At 45.5% G+C, this 19,087-nt stretch overlaps 1 protein-coding gene across 19 annotated transcripts in view; it reads left to right on the top strand.

Moving 5' to 3' along the window:
* Positions 1-19,087, top strand: part of CEP112 (centrosomal protein 112) — a 468,148-nt gene that overhangs the window by 399,306 nt on the left and 49,755 nt on the right. For 16 of the 19 annotated variants that reach the window (XM_045489498.1, XM_045489506.1, XM_045489503.1 and 13 more), the window contains 3 exons: positions 12,012-12,113; positions 16,227-16,291; positions 17,549-18,011. In XM_045489498.1, coding sequence (XP_045345454.1) covers positions 12,012-12,113; positions 16,227-16,291; positions 17,549-17,552 — 171 coding nt within the window. In that variant the 3' untranslated portion in view covers positions 17,553-18,011. Of the gene's footprint in view, positions 1-12,011; positions 12,114-16,226; positions 16,292-17,548; positions 18,012-19,087 lie in introns of those variants that run through there. The other 3 variants (XR_006715133.1, XR_006715134.1, XR_006715132.1) reach the window with 2 other exon arrangements.

Below are 19,087 nucleotides of genomic sequence, written 5' to 3' on the forward strand. Positions count from 1 at the left end.
GCATTTTCGAGAAACGGGCAACAGTGTAGATAATCAGCTGAAGAAAAAAACAAAACAAAACTAGAAGCAGTCTCCACCTGTCTCCTTCACCCCCTGCTCACCGCATGACCCCCATCCCCACCTGTCGGTCCCAAAGCGTGCCACACACATTCACCTGGATGCTTCCCGCTCCTCCCCCTCATCCATCCAGAAAGTTCCTAGTCTTTCCACAACGTCCAAGTCAGATCTCTTCCCCTCTGTAAAGACTCCCATTATCCCACTTAGAAGTAATCAATCTCTCCGATTCCCCTCCTTGGCCTATTATGCTTCAATTATGTTTTTATGTAGCTCCTTTCTACACGTCTGATGTCAAATGCATACGCTTCCCAAGGACAAAAACCGTTTGCTACTCCGCACACGGCCATGCGGCGTAATCACCCGTGAACGTTGGTTCGATACACATCCCGACCGTTGTCCTTCAGAAAGCCTGAATGAAGTCTTTGGATAACTGCACGTTCCCCAACTTTTAATTGAATGAAAATTCCTTTTATCTCCGCTGTGTAAAGGTGAACAACTGGTGAATTTAGTCAGTGACTGTTTACAATGGTGTTTTGAAATTTTCTGCTATGAGGTTGTGGGGTCTCTGTTCCCATTCGTTGGGAGGTAAGGGGATTCAGGCACAAAACCCTCATTAGGAGCTGCCTAAGTAAATCCCGGGCACACCAGTAGGACAATGCCGCCTTTGTGTTCCCGTTTTGTGTGTTGTATAGAATGCCATATCTGGCAAGACGTGCCTTCTCAAACATAAGGAGATAATTGGTACTTTGAGGGAGAGGTTTAACTTATTTATAATTGTCAAGAGTTTAAATATGCAGAAAAGAAAGAGCACTCATAGCTTGCCTCTTTCAAAAAATGCCCTCAAACCGGGTCAAAGAGCTCCGACTAAATCAGCTATTTGGGATGATATTTAACGGAACGTGAGAATGGACACCCCTGCTGTAATTTTTGCTTTTAAAATGGGAAACAACACATTTATCAACGGACTAATCCCATCATCCCACACTCTCTTTAGTTGTAGCATGGCTGTTCACCCAAATCCCTCAGGGCTGATACGCTGTCTAGATGGCTTTGTTTCACGCGTCGTGACAACATGGGAGGCGATGATGGCCATGATCCTTGGCCTCCCGGCAGCGGCCCCTCCTGCGAAATTCAAGGCCGCGAGCTCCCCACTCCCCTGCCTTTCTCCCACCATTCCTGATCTATCTCTCATTCCAGTGCTCCCGCACCCTGAATGGTGGAGCCCCTTGGGGATGATTCTCTGCTCCTGGCAGGTTCTTAGTCTCTCCCTCCCCCTTCAGAGAGCCCGTCCGTTCCCAAGGCTTCACCTTGCTTTTCCAGCCTAGGGCTCTCGGACCTCCAATCCTGGCCTTCCTCATCAGCCCCCTTGGCTTTTCTTCGTCAACGTCTCCCCGGCACCTCAGACTAAGTAAATGAGACCCCAAGCCCTGTCTTCTCTCCCACACACGCAGAGACGGGCCCCCGCCACCCATTACCCCATCTCTCCAGCGCCATTGCTCTTCTGGGCACGTGGCTGAAGCCTGAATTCTCTTCCAACTCGCCTCTCGCTTTTATTTTTTACAAGCCAGTTCATCATCAGCTTCTGTTGTAGGACCTTCCCACAGCCCTGCCTTCAGACCAGAGCTCTCCCTGTCCTACATCACTACAGCCACTCCCACTGTCCCTGAGCCCCAGGCTGTCTCCCTTCAGATTTCTCTCAACGCTTCCAGATTAATCCTCCTCACCCCCCACCTCCCAGTAATGAGCGGGCCCAGTGCAGGTTTACATATCTGGCTTGGGCCTGGTTCTAGTACTCACTCACTGTGGGCCTGTTTCTTCATCTCTGAAATGGGTAGGCTATCCTCTGTCTCCCAGACTTTATGGAAGGATTGAGCGGCGTCTTCATAATACATGGAGGATTATCAATTCCTTAATACAGTCCCCTAGCACCTCAGGTATTTAAAGTGTTGATCTCCTGTTTCCGATTCTGTGTCTCCCTCTCTCTCTGCCCCTCACCCTTCATGCTCTGTCTCTCTCTGTCCCAAAAATAAATAAACGTTGAAAAAAAAAAAATTAAAAAAAAAAAAAGGGGGCGCCTGGGTGGCACAGTCGGTTGAGCGTCCGACTTCAGCCAGGTCACGATCTCGCGGTCCGTGAGTTCGAGCCCCGCGTTGGGCTCTGGGCTGATGGCTCAGAGCCTGGAGCCTGTTTCCGATTCTGTGTCTCCCTCTCTCTCTGCCCCTCACCCGTTCATGCTCTGTCTCTCTCTGTCCCAAAAATAAATAAACGTTGAAAAAAAAAATTTTTAAAGTGTTGATCTCCCCTCATTTTCTGTTACATTCAGTTGAAACTCGTGGGGGGTGACTTCTGCTGCCCTCCGTAATTTCCAGGCCCCAGCTACCTATTCACCCACAGCTTTGTTCAGTCATTAACTCATTAAAACAACGTTCGCTGAGCATTTACTACATGCCATGTCTTCCGACCTTACTTCAGGGTACAAAGAGTAAATGTCCAGTGGACTCCAAAACCCAAACCGGCCTTGCTGAATACCAGTCTCGCTCCCCAAGTCTTCCTGGGTCTCCTATTAACAACCTCCCCCCCTCGGTTGGGGTTTTGGCCCTGCGTTGACAGACATGACCTTTTCACAAGGTCTGGCCCCAACCAGAAAGAGCTGACCCAGAACTCTATCTCTGAGGGGAAGGCCAGGCACTTCTAGGAGCCCTGTCCCTCCCCAAAGTGTTCTCTCCAAACCCTTTCAGAGATGTACTTTTCCCAAGGCAAGTGGACATATGGCTTCCCTTTAGCTCCCGTGAACTCGGCCCTCCGCTCGGTGTCCCCGTTCTCCCGCGTGTACCTCCCCGGGCTCCCACACTCAGCCTTTCTCAGTCCCTGCCTCCAGAATTGGCACACACGTCATAATCCTCTCAGACTTCATACCAGCCTTTCTTTGAAGTGAGGGTGTGTTCATAGTATACAGCGACCTATGCGAAGAAAAGTATCAGGAACGGTATCATCAGGAAGAAACACATTAGGAACAGAAGCCAAAATAATATATTCCAGTGAGAAAAGAGCCAGCGTTTAATTTCAGGAGAAAACAAACATACAAGCTAAGAGGCATGAGTCATTTAATGTTGCAACCCTATAAAAAGTCTGGTAGTGAGAGGAAGGGGGAAGAAGCCAGAGGAGGGGACAGAACACGGACGAAGCCAACTCCTCTCCTTCAGGGTGAACCTCAGCAGCCCCACAGGCCTCGTGTTTGCCTCAGATGTTCTCAGCCCTGACGCTGGCCTGCTGTGTAGCCACAGTGCCGATTAAAAATTGCAGGCTGTGATGACAGCATCTGCTCTCTGTATTTGGGGAGAGGTTTTGTGATTAATTTCCTCAACATTCTGAAGACCCTTTCGTCTTGAGACAGAGACTGGCTTTCAACCTTGTGTGCCGTGAGGTCAGATTCGTTCGTGCACTCCACAAATATTTACCGAGCTGCTACCGTCTGCCAGGCGGTGAGACAAATGCTGCGGCCTCAGCACTCGGCAGAACAAGTCCAGTCCCTGCCTTGGGATTCTCAGCCTTGTGCAAGGATCGGCCGACTCTCTATGAAGGGCTACACAGAAAATGGTTTAGGCTCAGCAGGCCGTCGGGTCTCTGTCAAGATCGCACAGCTCTGCCTGAGCGATCAATGCACGCGAAAGCAGCCGTAGATAACGGGGAAGCAAATGAGCATGACTGGGTTCCAATAAAGCTTTATTGACAAAAATAGGTGGTGGGCCACATTTGGCCTGTAGGCCCAAATTTGCTGACCCCTGGTCAAACAGACGCAACACATAGATGCAAGCTAATGTTTTACATACTCCACGTTGGTTCAGTCAGGACTATTTTGGTTGCGTGTGACAGAAAACGCAACCCCAACTGAAAAATGTCAGGACGGGGCTAGCTTCAGGTTCAGCTTGACCGAGGGCCCCATTTCTCTCTCTCTCTCTCTCTCCCTCTCTCTAGTTTTCAGCTCTTCTTCCTCTGGATTGGCTCCCCCTCAGTCCAGCTTTCACTCTGTGGTAGCAAGATGGCGGCCACAACCCCAGAAGGACATCCCCCTGGGTGAAGTCTAGCAGATGAGAGAGTTTGTCTCCTGACTCTTGGTGACTCTGCTTACCTGAACTTGGGTCATGTATCCAGGCCCCAGATGATCCCAGCGTAGGGGGAATATGATGTGATGATTGCCTAGGCCTTGTCACATACTCTATCGCTGTGATCTTGGATGAGACAGCGTGTGTGCGGGGGATGTATTCCAGTAATTAGAAGACCCTTAAATGAATGCTGAAGGGTGAAACAAATATCCACAACATGTATCTTGTGCAATTCCAAATGAGTACCTCCAAAGACCGCATTCGTTTATAGGAACCCAAAAATACAATTTCAGCTTTTTCTTCTCCATCAGGAGGGAAAGGGTACAGCTTATGTGCCAAACATCCCCTCAAATTTTAATATTTGCAAATGTTTATTTCACGGCACAACCCCAGTCTTTTTATTAGATAGTTAAGCCTTTGATTCGTGGGCAGATTTGGGCAGTTTATTGGTAATTTTCCGATTATCGTACCTGCTTCCCGTCTTTTCTGTATGTGTAAATTCTCAGACCCACATTTCTTTTTTGGTGTCAGGAATTTTTTCACCTACCCAAATCTGGATTCAGAGCATCCAAACCTAATTAAAGTGCTAGGTTTGAACCGTGGTCTTCATCCCCAGGCCACCATTTCCTCCACAGTACCGGAAAAGTGTTCCTTCCTCCTAAAACCAGAGCCCTTTCCAGAAACTAGTTCACGCTCTCCTCCCACCATATAGGGGTCGGTGGCTGCTTCATTAGTCAGCCACCCCCTTTCCTGAGAGGCTCGGGCTCAGTCAGCACCGGGCGTCACCCCTTTGGGGTGGACACTGGTCCCTACGTGCGGGGCGTGGAAGCTATGCCGGTCGGAATAAAGAACTGTGAGAAAAAACCATATTGAAGAAAGAGGGGGAAATGAATATTTTGGAGACTGTTGAGAAAATTATGGTTACTTCTACATTTCCACTTTGTACTCCAGAATCAAAGTACACCAGCTTTGCTGCAGAGCGCCCTTCTTAAAATGGATCTCTCTTGGCAGTTGCTGTGGCAACACATAATACCTTAACCCCAATAAAAATGAAATTTCTTAGAAGGCAGAGCATTTTTTCTCAGCTGCACCAGAGCTTTTTTTTTTTTTTTTTTTTTTTTTTGGTACCATCGTTCACTACAATTTCTTTCATTCTTATTCTTTAAACCACATTGGAATTCAATATCAAACCAATGAGTTTTATAGACCCACTCCCCTAAAAAGCCCCTGCAAAAACTTTTTGCTGCACAAAGGCCCATCACTCAGACACATCCCCCACATTTCTGTTCGCCTTATATCGGATCCCCCCAGCAGCCTCCTTCCCTGTGTCCCTCTCCTGCCCTCCTCTTACCTGCTTGTCACCGCCCTTCGGCATCCCAGCATCTTTTTGATGTTCTGCACTTACTCCAAACCCCCTCCTGCAGTGCCCGCCCACGTTCCCCTTCTCCCAGAGTATCTACTGTGCTCCAAATCTCCCTCTTTCTCTTTCCCTCGTCTCCAACCCTTCAATCTACTCTCAGCAGTCAAACCCACTTTGCTTTTTGGCGTTGAGCTAAGCCAGGTGTTAGAAGGACATCGTTCTGAACACATTAACCCATAATGAGAAGAAGCATCTGACAGTTTCCCCCATGCCACTATTTATCTCATTGGTAGAAATCCAGGCTGGATGGAGGGAGAGTTTGGAGCTGAGATTCTTGCCTTAAATCATGCAGCATGAAGCAATGATTCCCCACCTGTGGGCCAGGGCTAATGGCAAGGAAGGGTCGAGAAAATTCATACATACACCAATCATTGTCAGTAGCCTGGATAAATAATATGGCTCAAAAACAGGTACTACTACTTTCCAAATGCATGTAGATGATTTTAGTTATTAAATACAAGTTCACTTAAAGTTGATTCTGAATTCTTAGAAGGTTTTTGTCATTATGTACTTTCTCAATCAGTAGATACTAAAAAATGCAAAAGGAGATTTAAATGGAGCCCTCAAGTTAATCATGAATATATGCAAATAATTTAAATAATTTGTTACCAGGATTTCTGCTATTACAAATAATTAGAAATCAAAAAGTCTAATGATAGAGGCTTGGCTAAATGAAATATATATATATATATATATGTGTGTGTGTGTGTGTGTGTGTGTGTGTATAATTTCATAACACACATGTATATAATATAATGAAATATATATGTATAGTCTCCAATACATGGTGTAAGGATAACTAACATTTATTGAACATTTACTAAGTGCCACTCTTGTAAAACTTCTACATGTGTTAAGTCATCTAAGTCATCTAATCCTCACAGCAGTCTCGAGAAGTTATAATTCCCATTTTCCTGAAAAAGAAGTGGAGGCACAGAGAAGTTAACCTTCCCAGGGCATGTAGTTAGGGACCCAGATTCAGCTCCAACATTCCCACTCCAGAGTCTGGGTTCTTAACTCCCACAGTTGACTATATTAAGTTAAAAGGCAGGTTATGGTCTGCCCCTGTGCACAAGATGGCTCTATATGGTGAAGTTATGAGGCACCCCCTCTGCTCCAAACACTCAATGATGATTGGCAAAATATAAAAAGAGAAAAGTAAAATGTATTTGGTGTCAGAAGTAGGATGGACATCCGTGCACGTGACCTGGAAACAGAACAGAACCCCGGAGTGGCGAGTGAAGCCAAAACCATGAGTACAGGGTCCTGAGCCCATCAGCAGGCAGAGGCAGCTGGGATGAAGATCCCAGGGGTAACGGGGAACAAAAGCGCTGAGAGGGCTCCTTGCCAGGCAGATGACAAGAGACTGGGTCACAGCTTGAAAGCAAGGGCTGGTGTGGCCTCCGTTCCCAAAAGGAAACTGAGGAAGGCTGCTGCCTGCCACAGTGAGGGGCTCCGGCCCATCTGAAGTTGGAAGGTGGTTGCCCCAGATGCAACGTCCTGACCAGGGCCTGCCAAGGTCCCTGCGCTGGGTGCTTGGGTGGATAGCACCCCTGAGATCACCACACTTCAGGACCCTCATGCCCAGAGATCTAGGTGGAGGAACAGCAAAGCCCCACGGGATGGGAAAGTAAGGAGAGGAAGATGAGAAAGGCCTGTTGTGAGGACAAGCGTCTGGGAACCTGGTGAGTGGACAGAAAGAAGCCGTCTGGTCTGGTGTCTGGAAGTGAGGGGACCCTCAAGTGACAGGAATACGAGGTGGATAGGGGCCAGACTGGACAGGACCCTGTCGGCCTTTTAAAGGATTCAATTTTAATTTTATGTTTTTTAATGTTTATTTATTTACTTTGAGAGAGAGAGAGCATGAGCAGGGGAGGGGCGAAGAGAGAGGGGGAGATAGAATCCCAAGCAGGCTCCATGCCATCAGCACAGAGCCCGACACAGGGCTCAATCTCACGAACTGTGAGATCATGACCTGAGCCCAAATCAAGAGTTGGAGCTTAACCTACTGAGTCACCCAGGCGCCTCTGAGTTTCATTTTCAATGTTAAGAAAATTTGAATCAAAACCCAAAACCAACATACCAGTATTGCAGTGGGCCAGGTACAAGATGAAGGCATCCAGACTGGACTGGTCCCAGGGGCAACGCAGAGAAGTGAGGAGACATTTCAGAGATGCCATCAGTAGAATTGTGACTTAGTTCCCTTCTCCCTCTGCTGAACGGACCCCAGAAATGCTTGGTTGGATTGTGTAAGGTAATATCAAGCACACTCATTTTCCTGAACTGCTTCAGTCTTACCTCAGAAGACAATTACAAATGGCTGTGCAGAGACACATGACAAAGCAACAGCAGTGGCCGCCAGTGGCCCTTTCCTCACCTCTTCAAAAGTGAATGCCGTATCGGGCACACTGGAGCTTGCAATCAAATACCCTGTGGCTGAGGCCCTTAAGTTGTTTGTACAAAGCCTCACACTTGTATCTTTCTTGCTTTGTTACGCGACAGGAAGATGACATATTGGACATGGATTGGACATCTCGACGTGACTAGTTGATAGTGTTTTTCAATAAAAACACCACAAAATACGCTTTAGTGCTCCTTCCATATTTTTAGTAAAATTATAAGATTTCCAAGCTTCACTTTGCTCGGCATCACTTTGAATTTTTATCTCCAGAGACCCTACTGGCGCAAGTCGACTACCTATTCTGTACGCTCTGTGGACTCTTATTTATGCAAATGAGTATTTGTCTGATTACCCAGGATATACATTTAACTGAAGTGTAACACTGAACTCTAGTCATGGGTGTTCTCAGTCTTCATGGTCCATTTTAGAAATTAAAGGAAATACTGTCAGTGCTATGCCTTCAAGGGAAAGGTGGGCAATCTGTTGCCATGGTGCAGAGCACAGCTATCTTTGGTCACATGGGTGCCATGTTATTCATATACCATTTCCACTGGGCATACAGGGGTCTTACTACATTACAGGAATGTCACTGTTTGTCATGATCCTAGGTTTCCTAATTTTTTTTCTGCCAAAAGGAAGAAAGGGAAGGAAAAGAAGGAGAGAGGGAGGCTTATGTCTATTTGGTGTGGTGTGATCGAGGAATGTGGAAGCTTTTAGAGGGAGGTGGGAGTGGTGAGGTGGGATGGAAATGAGCCAAAACAGCCCTGGCTCTTCCTTTCCAGAATTACTCAAGTGAGAGCTGTCCTCAAATGCTTCTGTATTTCATAAACTAACATAGCGCTCGCTAGTGTAATTGGACAGTGTATGCTAATGGAAATTAATATTCAAGCCTAATAACAAACTAGATTTCTATGTAAAAACTTTCATTTCCCTTAGGAAAAGGAACGTATGTCCATCAAATCCTTTGCTTAGATCCACTTCGCTTCTTTCTGCTTCTTGATCTGTGGTAAGGCCGGATTCAGGTCACCAGGGAAATGTGGGAAGACAGGGAAAGGGAGGGAGATTAGCATAGGTAGCAGCTCACAGTTTGTGATTAGTTTGTAGATAAAGGTTAGCACTCCCACATTATTCCCCCTCAGACACATCCTGGGTCACAGACGGGGACAGTAAAATAGTAGCCAGAGTCAAAAGTGATACGAAGGCCAATAAGCTCATTCTTTCCCTCCTCTTGCTCATTATGCCATGTGACAAACTTAGATACGGCCTTCACTCACAGGTTAGACCTTAAAATGTCTGCTTACGTGGGGGATTTATGGAGCTTGTGGTTTAGGTCAGTATGTCCATTGCACTTATATAGATGTTTGAAATTAGTCTTATTTATAAATCTTCGATTCAAGTGGTAAGCCAATGGGCGCTTAACTCCCCCTCCCCACTCTCTCTCTCTCTCTCAAAATAAATAAACTTTAAAACATGTTTTCAAAAATGTTAAGCCAAGGGGAAAGTATGGGGAAGCAATTATTGTCATCATTGTTGTTATTATAGTCATCCCAAAAAACCCGAAAAACCCACAGAGACTAGATGGAAGTCTGGAAGGGCGGTAATACATCTGCCCCCTTCTCATAGCCCCTGTTACGTTGAGGAGAGCACTGCTGTGTAGTGGATGAAACTTCTCGAACTGGTTGTGTCTGTGACGTCCTTTTGCTTTTGGGGTGGAAAAAAACGTTTCAGCATTTGGAGAGATGATTTGAGAAACAGCAGCGCATAGTGCCTGAGAGTACGTACTTGAGAATCAGACTCCTTGAGTTCAAATCCTGGCTCACCTCTCTGTGCCTCCTTCCCTGGGTTGTCAGAAGCACTAACCGCTTACTAAAGCACTCAGAATTGCATCTGGCACACTGAAAGTACTCAGTAAATGTTTGCTAGTAGTAACATTATCAGCCTTGTAAATAGAGCAAAAAACAGATTAAAGTTTTCTGTGACTTTATTCAAGTAACAGGATTCTGCTTGGTATGATGATTTTTAAATTCAAGATAATGGGTTTAAGAAGGCAGGATAGTAGTATTTTCCTGATTCATAGTCTCATTCATAAGTGAGGTAATTTCAGATTTTCCAAGAGCTCATTTACTTAGATTCAGTGAAACAAAAACAAAGGCATAGCAGACAGGAAGTAGAAATGTCTGGTCCTCAGTTGAAGGTGGAAATACAGCATGCTGGATTTAAAAAGGGGTGTGATAGGGGTGATCACAGGGCAGTCTCGTTCACCCACAGTTCTCTGCCATCTACAGCCCAGCCTCCAATAGAGGGTGACCATCAGATATGAAAAGTGAAGGGGAGTCCAGAGGAACAATGAGGTTTAACCCAAGAGCTGATGTGCTTGGCCTTCACCTCCAACGTACTTGAAACTGAGGAGAGATGGCCCCACAAAACTATTCTTCAAAGAACTGCATGAAAGGGAACACACCGTGTTCTCACGAACATTGGTCATCATTAGTACCAAAACCTATCCCAGTGAAGCTCCTGCATCGAAGAAAAAGAAAATCATGTGGGCATTGAAGCAAAGAAAGAAAGTCAAGTTCAACATGGAAAATAAATCAGCCTGCCTTCAGACTTCGCCAAAGGTGCATGCGATGCCAGAAGACCTTGAAGAGAAACGTCTCCAGGGTTCCGAGGGAAAGGAAGTGGGGTTGGGCACTCTTATACCCAGCCCTGTTGTCTTTCAAACGTAGACACTCCAAACAAACAAGGGTACAAGAAAGCACGCAGGAATCCCTTTTAAGAGTAGCAGCTCAGAATTTCAGAGCCAGTGTTGAATGATAGAAAAATAAGGTCAATAGAGTAGCTTGTGGATCCTCAACAAATGTTGCCCCTGAGATCTGTGTTATAAAGTACGTGTTTTGCTTTGCCTGTGCCCTCCGTTTGATGTAACTATTGAACTTAAGTCCAAGAAGAGAAGGTGGGAAAGATCAAATACTGCATCCCTGGGAGAGATTATTTTTCGTTATTTCTGTTTCTAGGTGTAAATCACAAGATTATCACATAGGTCAAAAAACGCTTTGCCAAAAGTGGAAAAATCCCGTTCTAGAACCTTTGCTGTGCAATTTTAGTGGGCAGTGAAAAGAACTGTTAGAACACATCTCTTAATCCAGTTTAACGTAAGAAAAGGTGGAAGTCGAAGGCTGGTGATTTTAAACTATCTTCCGTAAGTCCATAGACGTGTCTAACTGAGCCCAGGTGCATGTATTTTCATAGCATATTACCTTCTTTCCAGATACGTCCGATGAATCATTTATGGGATACCCTGCCGTTCAGCTTTAATATTCCGTTAAGTTAAACACAGCACGTGCAACGGGTTTTTGTGTTTGTTTTTGTTTTTTAATTCCGTTGCATCTCAGATTAGGAGGAAGAGAAATAAACGTAGCTGGAGAAAGACACCAAGACAGACACACTCGCATTCGTGCTCACCCTCTTGTACCTCTTTACCCTGCGCAGGTGCATCCCTCCAAAGACTCTCCTTCCGCCTGTCTCACTGTCTTGAGATCTGGAGACCCGGCGGTGTAGATTCTCTTTCATTCCCATCTCCATAGTCCTGTGGATTCTATCGAGCGCCCAGGTGCCCAGCCACATTGAAGAAGTGCCTTAAGCCAAGCAACACCGCCCCACACGTTGTCCCCAGATCACAATGTGTCATGATCACAGTCCACATCCTGAGCAAGAGAAGATTAGCGTAGCGTGTCTGTCCTGAGTGGCGAGGAGAGAACGGGTGGTTTCCTTATCAAGCGCTATAAATTGTGTTAATGCAGATTTTAAAGAAACAAAGTGTTTCAGGGACTTCTCTCCCGGACTCACAAGGGCAGACTGAATGCCTTTTTCTGTTTGTAACTCTTGTTTCCTCTCATTTCATCTTTATGGACCACGTGTGACAAACTTAGCTTTGTAATACATCGATATTCTCCCGAGATTCCTGAAATTTGAAACGATCATTGCCGTGGAGACGTCGATAAGCTTTCTTTTTTTTTTTTCCCCACTTCAGATAACTTATATACGGCAAGAATATGAAACAAAATTCAAAGGATTGATGCCAGCATCTCTAAGGCAAGAGCTTGAAGACACCATTTCCTCCCTCAAGTCACAGGTAATTACTAGAATCAAGGCCTTTCCTAAGGGTTCAGGTGATGTGTGTATCCTGAAAACAGACCTTACAAATAAGTTTAATTCGGAATTGACTGCCGAAAAGTAATATCGTATCCTAGCATAACGTGCAACTCAGGATGCGTCGGTTTTTGGTTTGAGGTTTGTTTTTGCTTTTTTGTTTTGGTTTGGTTTTTTTGTTTTGTTTTTGTTTTTGGTTTTGTTTTTGTTTTTTGTTTTGTTTTGAGAATGTTTTCCTTACTGGTTTTGGAACTCACTGTCTCGATAAGATTCTCTTAAAAGCACCGTAAAATTGAAAAGTTCAGTTATGGTTACTTTTACTCATTTACAGTCACATTCTAGTACGGCCTCACCCTTTTTACTCTTGGTACCAGGCCCCAAATGCCATCCCTTGGCACATTGTTGATTTCTGACTGTGAAAGTGCAGAGAAACAGAAACCATGGTTAAATGAGAAGCATTTTTATTCTGCTGTGTTTTATGTGGTTGTTAGACAGAACAAGATGCATTTTAAATTCCAAGCAGAATAATGACAAGGTATTCAAACAATTCAGTTAAATATTTCTTGCTGAAATGTGTATTTCTTGCTGAGATGTGTAGTTCTTGGTAGAGTTTATGAAATACGAGAGATATGATTGATGTAAATTTAGATGCTCAAAATAATTCAACAACTTCCAATGTGAGTTTTTTCCACGCACTTCTGTAAACACGTTTTATGTGTCGCCAGGCCAATGAGCTTGTTATACTCTAACAGGGGAAAGAATCCACACATTCCCACTCATATACTCAGAAATTTAAAACGTCATGTTTTAATTTACGACAATCGCATTGCCTTCACGTGTCTAAGAATCCTTGTAGGGCAGAGAATGACGAAAAACAATAGTGAGGACCCACAGTAGTCAAAACCATCTTGAAAAAGTCAGAATGAATTTGAAGGACTCACGCTTCCCAATTTCAAAATTCACTACGAGGCTGTAATAATCAAGACAGTGTAATATTGGCAAAGGGATAGACACAGAGGTCAATGAAATGGAATTGAGAGTCCGGAGGTGGGGGGGAAAACCTTCTATTTTTGGTCAGTTAATTTTCAAGTGTTGCAGGACGGTTCCACTGAGGGACAAATAGAACAGTGCAGGGGCAGTCGGATAATTCCCATGGAAAAAAGAATGAAGTTGGAGTCCTTCCTCACGTGTTTTCCACAGGGAAACTCAGAGAAGAAAACTCTAAGAAGAAATCTTCTTAGATGAAGGAGAAAATCCTTGTACATTGGGCAGGTGGGAGTTTTTTAGCTATGACACCAAAAACAACCAACCAGATGAACTGGACTTTACAAAATTTAAAACTTCGTATTTCAAAAGGCAACAAGAGGCAGAAACCAAAGAGACATACCATGGACTAGGAGAAAATACTTGCAAATCGTGTCTCTGTTAAGAAATGGAAAAAAAAAGGAAAACGTACTTTTTTTCGGGAAAAGCTCCATCAGAGAAAGAGATCTTTGCTCTCTGTGCCGAGAGTACTGCTGGTCACATAGTGAGTGCTCGATAAATGTATTTATGAAATGATAACGATTTTGATAACCATAGTCACATTCACTTTTTTATAATATGTGAGACAGAGCATGGGGCAAATTTTAGCCGCCCCATATGCATTCCCCCCAGTAAAAAGCCTCTTCTCTGAAAATGAAATGTTCAGTGCATCATTCCATACATGTGCTTCCGTCGGCCATTGCTACCATCGGCCATTGCTTCCATTGGCCATTGCTGCCGTCGGCCATTGCTTCCGTCGGCCATTGCTACCGTCGGCCATTGCTTCCGTCAGCTAAGTGTTGCCTTGTTTGCTTCTACACAGAAAAATAAGTACTGTAGGACAGTGTTGACATAGAAAGGGTTAAGTCATCTTTATTTACGTGAAAATCCTCCCTTGAAGTGTGGTTTACCCATTAACTTTGTAGGAGAGCTTCCATAGGGTCAGCTATGTAGGACCTGGCACCTTCAGAGGAGGGTTTTGTTGTGTTTTTTGTTTTTTGGGTTTTGGGTTTTTTTTTTTTAGAAGGAAGGAAGGAAGGAAAGAAAGAAAAGAAAGAAGGAAGGAAGGAAGGAAGGAAGGAAGGAAGGAAGGAAGGAGAAAGAAAGAAAGAGAGAGAGAGGAAGGAAAGAAAGAAAAGAAGGAAGGAAGGAAGGAAGGAAGGAAGGAAGGAAGGAAAAGAAAGAAGGAAGGAAGGAGAAAGAGAGAGAGGAAGGAAGGAAGGAAGGAAAAGAGAGAGAGAAAGAGAGAGAGAGAGAGAAAGAAAGAAAGAAAGAAAGAAAGAAAGAAAGAAAGAAAGAAAGAAAGAAAGAAAGAAAGAAAGAAAGAAAGAAAGAAAGAAAGAAAGAAAGAAAGAAATCTGATATCCACCTGCAGGGCTTCTGTTATCATTCATATCATTTCACTGTAATAAAAGCCACTTCAGCCTCCTAAAACTGGATGTTGACCCAGAAAGGGAGTGCTGCCAGCTGCGTTAGGGCCTCAGAATTGGCAGCTGCGTGGGGGAGTCACAGGCCATATAGTGAGCAAATTTAGTTTGAAAGCACAGGTGCCTGTGTTTTCTGAAAATTGTTGAAATTCCAGTGGCAAAGCGCGGCGGGGGGGGGGGGGGGGGGGGAGAGAAGCCGAATCAGTGTAATCCTTGCATCTGTCAACATTATCAATTGTCCCATGGGTCTTTTGAGCAATTGGACAGAACTAAGACCGGGCTGATACTATAAGTAAGCAAAACCGAGGGGACCCCTTGGATATGTACCCATTTTGAAAAACTGTGCTTCCCTCTCTGGCAAAGCACATTTGCTCTTCTGCCAGCTGTATCCTCTTGCCTGTGTTTCAGAACCAACCGTTGCCATGGTTTCAGTTCAGACCAAAGAGGCAAGAGTAAACAATTCCGAAATGATCAAATACCGTTGAGTCTTGATTACATCAAGCCATAGAGGTTACCCCCAGACCGTTTCTATGTGGCCGTGTAAGGTGCTTTTGAATTTATACATGATATAGGTATCTTTAGTGGTATATGGAAATGTATGCTTCAAAAAAAACACAACCAAATCACTTTGTAGAGATCTGATTTAAGAGCCTATGCTAAGCCACCAGTTTCCTCTAGCTCTCAGCACCCCCCCCCCCCCGGGAATGGGAGCGGGAGGTGGTACCGGCTGTGAGCTCTGCACGAGGCAGTTTCTATCAGGCATTTCACGTTATCCTCATAACCTTGGCAAGGAGCTGTCATTAATCCCATTTCACAGATGAGGCATCAAGAGCTTAAGTAACTTTCCTAGAGCCATAGAGGCCAAGCCAGGAGTTGAACCCAAGGTGGCCCAACTTCAGACGAAGCTTAGGCCCTTTCCACTACAAAGTATTGTCTCTCCAACCTCAGGGAATCCCCAGGATGGCTGGAGGTTTCCAGAAGACAGTTGTTTTCTTTCTACCCACTCATCCATTCCTTAAACACTAGTGAATGCCAGGTTCATGCCCAGCCCTGTGAAAAGAGACTGGGGACACAGAGACGAAGAAACATCCTCCCTAACCCAGAAGAGCTCTCAGGTTGGGGGAGGGGGGTGTGGAGAGATATGAAAACCCAAACCCACAAGGCTATGCTGATAATGGAGCTGTTGACGATCTTGCCTGGGATGCGGTGGGCAGTTGGGGAGGAGTCGAGAAAGTCGGTAGGGGCAGTGATATATGAACCGAATAGCGGGGGACAAATAGGAGATGGTGAGCCAAGCTTTCCAAAGGGAGAGGAGGCCCCGTGCCAAAGGGCAAAAGGGTGGGGAAGACATAGTGGGTGGGGAGGGGTGGGGGAGGACGGGAGGAGAGGTGGAGCCTCGGAGAGAGGCCGGGGCCAGGTCCCAATGGCTCTGCGACAGGAGTTCAGATGGATTCTGTGGTCTCTGATGGATTTTCAGGAGGGATGCAGTGTGACCAGACGTTAAAAACGCAACATTGACATGCAATGAATCTTCCGCATTTGATCCAGGCAACTGCCAGAACTGAATAAAATTTGACCACGTTAGTTGCACGCTACTGCCACGGAAGCCATATTCACCTCTGCTCACACACGGTGTCTTTTTCTAGGTTAACTTTCTGCAAAAGCGAGCGTCCATCCTTCAGGAAGAACTGACGACCTACCAAGGCAGAAGGTACAGCCCATGCTCCGAATGCCTGCTGATTAGTTTGTCTTATTTGCCCCTGGGAGTCAGTCCCCCTGGTTTGACGTTAAGGTCCTTATTGAAATGCTTAAACGTGGGGGTGCCTGGGTGGCTCAGGTCATGGTCTCACGGTTCGTGGGTTCAAGCCCCGCATCCAGCTCTGTGCTGACAGCTCAGAGCCTGGTGCCTGCTTCGGAATCTGTGTCTCCTTCTCTGTCTCTACCCCTGCCCTGCTTGCGCTCTCTCTCTCTCTGTCTCTCTCTCAAAAATGAATAAACATTTAAGTAAGTAAGTAAATAAATACAATGCTTACACATAATATCCATTTGTGGGGGGGAAACTTATTTCTAGTAAATAGCCTGTCTTCGAGAAGCCACCCACTCCTTGTAATCACGGTGCTTAGTCAGTACGATCAGAACAAACTGAGAGAATCTGCAGGTGCCTGACAAGCCTGGGCCTCACCTGCATAGTCATGACAAGACATTGTCTTGAAGCCCGGTTGCAGGGTTGAGGGGACCATCTTTCTTTTAAGATGACGCAATTCTTCGCATGGCGGCCCACATCTTCAAAGCCCCGTGTGCCCTGGGGGTTTGGCGCTCCCGCAGATGTTCTCTAGACCAAAACAGATAAACGGCTGGGTGATGTGGCAACACTGTGACTTCACCGTGTGCCTCTCAAGGTGCCTTTTCAGTCCACGGTTCCCAGCAACGTCTCTGACATAGATCATGTAGCTGTCTTTCCAACAGCTTCCCTCTTCGTGCAGTGAAAGGCCGAATTACTTATTTGGCAGTGAATTAAAAGTAAAGACCTTGTGAATCATTCACTTTTCAAAAGATTCTGTTGCCTGGTGCAGATGGGATTTGATCGTTTCTGGGCATAAAGGAGGAAATTTTGATATCAAGTATCCTTTTTCTTAATAAGCTTTTTAAAAATGTTTATTTATTTATTTATTTATTTTTGAGAGGGGAGAGAGAGAGAGAGAGAGAGCGCGCACACGCGAGCGAGGCAGGGGCAGAGGATCCAAAGTGGGCTCCATGTTGACCGCAGAGAGCCCAACGTGGGGCTCGAACTCATGAACCGGTGGATCATGCCAGGAGCCGAAGTCGGACGCTCAACCGACTGAGCCACCCGGGCACCCCTCTATTCAGCTCTAACCTCTGGCCAGCTCCTCCTGAGTTAGAACGGATTTTATCTGTGGCATGCCCATCAGACCTGCAGAAAGTCACAACTGAGACTTTTGACTTTCAGGTAACTGCACGGAGGCTTACCTGAGTAGCACAGGCGAAGGTGGCAGACGCACCCGGGCTTATACTGTGGACTTCTTCCAGCAGGTTTGAAGATTTGGATGTTGTAGAATAAACTGTGAGATCAGTGAACGTTTTTTAATACTTAAATGTAATTAAGATCATAAACACATGCATCCCTCGGACGCTACGGGGTGGTTTTTATTTGTGTCTGCCTAAGTTATTATTCTTTTTTAACATCTCTTTATTTCTGATTTCCATATTTGCATGCATTTGAGCGTGGACTGAGAGTTGCTTCTGCGGGGAAAAGAAATGATTGCTCATAAGATGCCTCGTTGACGCGTTTGCGTAGGATTTTACCAGTCGCGTACGATCAACATCACGTTTGTAGTGTCGCGTCCCAAATGTGAACATGCTTCCCTTGTTTTCATGTTCATGTATGATTAAAACATTGTATTTTGTACTTATCAGTTTTATTTCTACTTTTTATTGCACATCATTTGCTACAATAAGTGTGATACATCCATGGTATTTTTCCCCTGGACGATAACGGACCATCTCAAATTGTACTCTGGGGGGAAATCCCTTATGTCATGTCAGAGATCAAATCCATAAGCAGTGCGTTTATTTAGAATAACAGTCGCTGGATCATCTGACACCCATGCAAGTAGTTGTCCTGTTGGTCTCCAGAGGCAGAACAGTTTAAGGGTTTTATGTAGCAGCTCTGGTCTTCTTGTTATTTACTCTTTCTGTGGTTGCTGTTTTCATTCTGATATCGGTTGGTATTCCTTAAGAAAGCCTAAAAATGCAGGGGTGCGTCACAGGGACCCGCCAAACGCTGGCGAGTGATGGCGGGTGCGCTGCGATTGGTCCCGTTGTCCTCTGAGAATACGGTGTTGTTCCCGTGCTTGGGTGTTTGTCTCCAACCGGTGCCAGAAAGCATTTCTATGTTGATTGGTCAGCCCCATTTGTCAAGGAAATTTTGAATTGCACTGGACAGACGGATGCTCCAGGTTCTTCCGACCGCATTGTGGCGTGTGCCAGGGGCCCTTCGAGACACTCAAACTCTGGACCGCCACCGGGGCCATAATCATCCGGTTTACCGTAAGAGGACAGGACAGAACATTTTCGTACACTTTTTCAAAATTCTTTTCTGTTTCCCACACCCATCTGTGTTGTTTGCTGCCTAGGGATTAATTACCCTTTTTTGCACTGTAATGGAGACCCAGAGATGATAAGGAAGTAATAGGTTTTACAGCCACTACCAAAGCCAGGGCCGGGATTGGCATAAACGCCGACTTGTGGTGACCATCGATAGAAAGCCTTGCCTTTCTGGGGTGCCTGGGTGGCTCAATGGGTTGAGCCTCTGACTTCGGCTCAGGTCATGATCTCGCGGTTTGTGGGTTCGAGCCCCGCGTCGGGCTCTGTGCTACAGCTCGGAGCCTAGAACCTGCTTCGGATTCTGTGTCTCCCCTCTCTCTGCCCCTCCCCCGCTGGCTCTCTGTCTCTCTCAAAAATAAATCAATATTTTTTTTTTAATTAA

This window comes from Leopardus geoffroyi, chromosome E1, assembly GCF_018350155.1.
Source record: "Leopardus geoffroyi isolate Oge1 chromosome E1, O.geoffroyi_Oge1_pat1.0, whole genome shotgun sequence".
In the NCBI taxonomy this organism is placed as follows: domain Eukaryota; kingdom Metazoa; phylum Chordata; class Mammalia; order Carnivora; family Felidae; genus Leopardus; species Leopardus geoffroyi.